Raw genomic sequence first — 5,047 nt, 5'->3', positions numbered from 1 at the left:
GACGCCTGTTTCTGCGAGGTGGCTTGGCACGACTCGCCCCTCGTCCCTTTCCCACCTCCCGGTCGTGCGGTGCCCTCGGAGGACCCCGGCGCGTGCTGCGCGGGGCTGGACTGTGCGGGAGCGAGGGGCCAAGAGGGGGAAAGTGGTTGGGGGGGCTGCGACGAGGCTCGGGGTGAGGGCGGGGGGGAGGGAGCTTCCCTGCTCGGGCTGCTACTCCCTGCCCTGCGTTTTGAGAGCCCATCTCGCTCCCGCATGGCGTTTCCTCAGCCCCCTGGCTCCACCTCGCCCTGCTGAGGAGGTGTGAGTGAGAAGGGAGCCGGGGAGCCGCTCCTAGCTCCTTCCCCACCAGACGCCAAGTCCCCGAGCCGCTGTCATGTGATAGCCAGAGAGCAGGAGCTGCGGGGGTCTCCCGGCTCGGGCATCATTACAAAACGGCGCCGGAGCGCGCAGCCCCGCCACAGCCACGGCGGCCGCCGCCCTGCTCTGCTCCTCTCCCCGCCGGCTCCCGGCGCTCGCCTCCGCTGCCCGCCGCAAACTTTTAGGGGGACGCCGGACTGAGCGGTGAGAGAGGCGTCTTTATTTCCTTCCTCCCCGTCTCCGCAGAGGTCCGGGGTAATTTCACGCTCCCGAGCCCTTGGTGCGTGGGGAACAGCAACTCCCGCGGCGTGTACCGGGCGGCGGCGGGGGAGCCCGGGAGACTCGGCGGCCTCCAGGAGGAAAGGGGGGACACCGGCGGGGACCGGGACCTGCCTCTGCCCCGTGCTCCCCGCCTGCCCCCCGCGGCCGGGGCGGTAGCTGCCTCTCGGGCGAGCGGAAAGGTCGCCGAGGCGAGCGCGTCCCGCGGGGCGGGTCTGCCTGAGGGAGCCGTGCGCGGATCCTGCCGGCGGGCCGCGGGGCGGTCGCGGTCGCGCGTGGGCCGGGCGGGTGTCGCCCAGGATGTAGAGGCGGCGGCGGGGCAGGGCAGCGCCGTCCCCGGCATTCCGAGACCCTGTGCGCGGGGCAGAGCGGCGCCCGGCGCGGCGGGGTCGTGTAGCCGCTGGAGGGCCGCGGCGGGTCGGCGATGCCCAGACCGGGGAAGAGCTCATACAGCGACCAGAAGCCGCCCTACTCCTACATTTCCCTGACGGCCATGGCCATCCAGCACTCGGCCGAGAAGATGCTGCCGCTGAGCGACATCTACAAGTTCATCATGGAGCGGTTCCCCTACTACCGGGAGCACACGCAGCGCTGGCAGAACTCCCTCCGCCACAACCTCTCCTTTAACGACTGCTTCATCAAGATCCCACGCCGCCCCGACCAGCCGGGCAAGGGCAGCTTCTGGGCGCTGCACCCGGACTGCGGGGACATGTTTGAGAACGGCAGCTTCCTCCGCCGCCGCAAGCGCTTCAAGGTTCTGCGCCCCGAGCATCACCTGCCCGGCGGCGGCGGGCCGGGCGGCGCGGCGGGCGGCGGCGGCCCCGGAAAGCCCCCCGCGCCCGCCCCGCACATGGTGCACTACTTCCACCCGCACCCGCCGCCGCCGCCGCCGCCGCCTCCCCCGGGCAAGGTGCCGGGGCTGGCGGGCTCCGAGGCGGCCGTGGCCGCCGCCGCCGCCGCCGCCGTGGGGAGGCTGCCGCAGTTCTCGCCCTACGGGAGCAGCCAGCCCTCGGGCTTCAAGCATCCGTTCGCCATCGAGAACATCATCGGCAGAGATTACAAGGGCGTGCTGCAGGCCGGCGGGCTGCCGCTGGCCTCAGTGATGCACCACCTGGGCTACCCGGTGCCCAGCCAGCTCAGCAGCGTGGTGAGCTCCATGTGGCCGCACGTGGGGGTGATGGACTCCGTGGCCGGCGTGCCCGTGTCTCCCGACTACGGACCCTTCGGGGTGCCTGTGAAGGCGCTCTGCCACCCGCCGGCACAGACCATGCCCGCCGTCCCGGTGCCCATCAAGCCGGCGCCGGCTATGCCCGCGGCCTCGGCCATCCCCGCTCTGACGGTCGCCGCCTCGCAGATCTGTCCCGCCGCTTCCCCGGCCGCTGCCTCGCTCCTGGAGTAGGCCTCCAGCAACGCCCCCGAGGGCAAGGGCTCCCTCCACTCCGTCTTGGTGCACTCCTAAAGGGCGGGGGGTCGGGGGCCAAGCGGCCCCCAGGCTCCCAGGGGAGAGGACGCGGGCGTCCGGGGCACGCGTGCGGCACGGGAACCCAGTCCATCTCATGACTAATCCCCTGATGGTGTCTGTGTTTATATTGTGTACGATACGGTTATTTGAGAGCCAGGTCTCAGGTAAGAGCTTTTATCGTTAGGTATCCTTAGTGGTGCAGAGGTGATGTGAAAACTCACAGCCGGGGCCAAGGGGGCTGGCTCGGAGGAAGGGGCCCGGAGGGGAGGTCTCCCCGACAGCCTGCGGCCGGGCAGCCCGGGCACCCCGCCCAGCCCCCCTCCGCGGGCGGACAGCCCGGAGGTCCCGCGAAACTCGGGGCCCGGTGGCAGAGGGGCTGCAACCTGCCGGCGGCTGGGGGGAGCAGGCGGGTAAAACCCCCTCCGAACTCTGCTTCTCCCCCCGCCCCGAGGGACGGGAAACCTCTGCCCCGCCGTCCTGTCGATCGAGCTCCGAAAGAGGTGGGCGAAGCCGTTGCCTTGGAGCCCGGCTTGCTGCGGGGCCTCAGGACGTGCAATGCTCGCCGTTTAAGCTTTAAATAGCTCGATTAGTTAGTGGGAATTTAAATGACAACGGCACTGACGGCTAAAGGCTCCTTTCACTAACGATCACTTGTCCGCCCCCCTCACACTTTCACAGCCCATCCCAGTATTTCAAATCGACGGGCAATACCTTGGGAGGGACTGAGGATCTGGGCTCTCAAGCTGTGAGCGAGTGCCCGAATTCTCTAGTTTCTCATTAAAATAAAACCAGCCCGGCGATTCGTAGATTGTGCTTTTCACATCACCTTTCACCTCGCACAGATACCGCTACATTTGTGTGTGTTGCTTGGCGTTTCTTCCACGTGAGTGTGAACACTAAAATCTGCTTGGGGGGCGGAGGAGGGTGGGTAAGGGGGGGGTGGGTGGGGGAAAGCCAACAGAAAAACGGTTAAAAAATTATTCGGGAAAAGCACTTTACTGAAAATAACCTTCCAACAGACGGGAGGTCTGTATAAAGCGGAGGGATCGGAAGTCAGAGCGCTGCGCACTGGGCTGATGTGTCCTGCATGGTTTGTGGGTGACTGCTGCCGTACTCTGCCCTGCTGTACACGATGCTCATTAAAGCCCATCTATTCATTCGCTTCTGCTGGTGCTGCTGTTTAAATACTCGCCTTTCACACCGGTTAAGAAACGCGTGCTCGTAGTGTAGGTTCGCACTCGCAAACTGGCAGAAGTACCTCAAAATTTTCTTGGCGGCAAAGCGAAGGGAGGAAAGGGAAAGAAACCTTTCGCAGGTAAATCGCCTGGTGCAGAGACAATTTGGCTCGCCGCTACCCGCAGCTCAAGGGCGAAGCTCCGGCGGTCGGGTCTGAGGAGAAGGCACCGGCTGGGATTCCCATCCCATTTAAGGCAGCTGGAGTTTTTTGCCACTAGTGACAGTGGGTGCTGGATCGCAGCTCTGTGAGTTGTCCGTCTCATGCTGCGGACATACAGTGCCCCGAGAGGCCAGGTCGCAGTCCCAGCCCCTGGGAGAGGGTACCCCGCGTCAGGCTGGACTTTCGCCCAGAGAAACTATTACTAGGAAAAGCAAAACCGTTTGGCCTCGAGTGCCAGCTGTCCAAAGTTTTCCCCACGCACACTCGGGGCGTCTGTTCGACCCCTTGGAATTCAACTGTAACTGTTGAATTTCCAGTTGTTTCCTCTGCTCTAGAGGGGGGCTTACATTTTAATTTCCGAAATCATAACATTCCTAGAGCCGAAAAAATACTACTAATAATGTTGTGCTATGGGTACGGATCGGTATCACGGTTTGGAAATGGGACTGGAAGGGGAATTGGCTAGAAAGTTTTGCAGCCAGATAAACTGAGGAGTAAACACCCTAAACAAATTGAAAAGAAAAGAAAAGAAAAGAAAAGAAAAGAAAAGAAAAGAAAAGAAAAGAAAAGAAAAGAAAAGAAAGATAAAATAAAAAGAGCTTCACATTTTCTTTACTCCATCTTCCATTTTAGACAGGGAGCCAAGTCGATATTTCTGCTGCTAAAAGCTAGTTGCTTATAAAGGAAGAAGTCACCAAATAAATCGCAGATAGCTTTTGTTCTATATAGCTCTATGTATATAGGTATATTCCACCGGTCTCGATGTGGCTGCTGTTTAGGGCTCCAAAGCATTTTAGGGAAGCTGAGTTTCCCCCTCACATCGTCTAAGGGAGAAGAGGAATGGGAAATCCACAGCAGGAGAATTCTCCTCCTGAGAATTATTCAGAGGATTCTGGACAGTTCTAAATATCATCGCGGGAAAACTTTTATTTGGTGTAAGGGTGCCGGTTCGGGAAGTATGGCGCCGGGGCGCTGGGTGCCGCAGCGGGGTGTAAACACAGGGCCCACCACCATCACACGCCCCTACCCCCTACATCGCCCCCCGGCGGCCCCAGGCAGGGAGCGGGCGGCGGCCGGGCAGCCGAGAGTCAGGTGTCGCGACAGAGCCCGGCTGCCGGGTCAAGGCGCGGGGCGGTGTGTGGCGGCGGCAGAAGGTGCGTGGCTGCAGCCAAGGCGGGGGGTGGTGGTCCGACCCTCACCCGGTGCCTGGGTCGGGGCGCTCCAGGGGCGATCGCTCAGGCAGCGGCTTTCGGGCAAACAGTCGCTGCTGGCAGCTGGCTTTTCTCCTCAGCGGCAGCTCAGGCGAGAGGGGTGTTTAGGCCACGGATCACTCGCCCAGAGGGTTTAGAGTAACTCCCAAGGCAGTTGCCTACGCTTACGTATGACCAAAAGACGGTGCGCTTTTTCGTAGCTCGCACAATGAGAATTGTAGAGGTTTAGAACCTGGTAACGTCAGACTATTAGAGGGAAAGGGAAAATGAACTGTTTGAGAAATATTTTCTAACTCGTTTATACATTTTCCCCCTTATTTTTAAGGACTCCATCTCTCAACA

General features: G+C 61.7%; 1 protein-coding gene across 1 annotated transcript; it reads left to right on the top strand.

Moving 5' to 3' along the window:
- Positions 1 to 1,060: 1,060 nt before the first annotated feature.
- FOXB2 (forkhead box B2) lies at positions 1,061 to 2,035 on the top strand. Its single transcript, XM_074932600.1, is given in 3 exon segments — positions 1,061 to 1,442; positions 1,445 to 1,521; positions 1,619 to 2,035. Coding segments are annotated over 3 exon segments (876 nt in total).
- Positions 2,036 to 5,047: the final 3,012 nt, after the last annotated feature.

This window comes from Athene noctua, chromosome Z (assembly GCF_965140245.1).
Source record: "Athene noctua chromosome Z, bAthNoc1.hap1.1, whole genome shotgun sequence".
Lineage (NCBI taxonomy): Eukaryota > Metazoa > Chordata > Aves > Strigiformes > Strigidae > Athene > Athene noctua.
The sequence above is the reverse complement of the archived record's forward strand: the minus strand, read 5'-3'. Positions and strand labels throughout refer to the sequence as shown.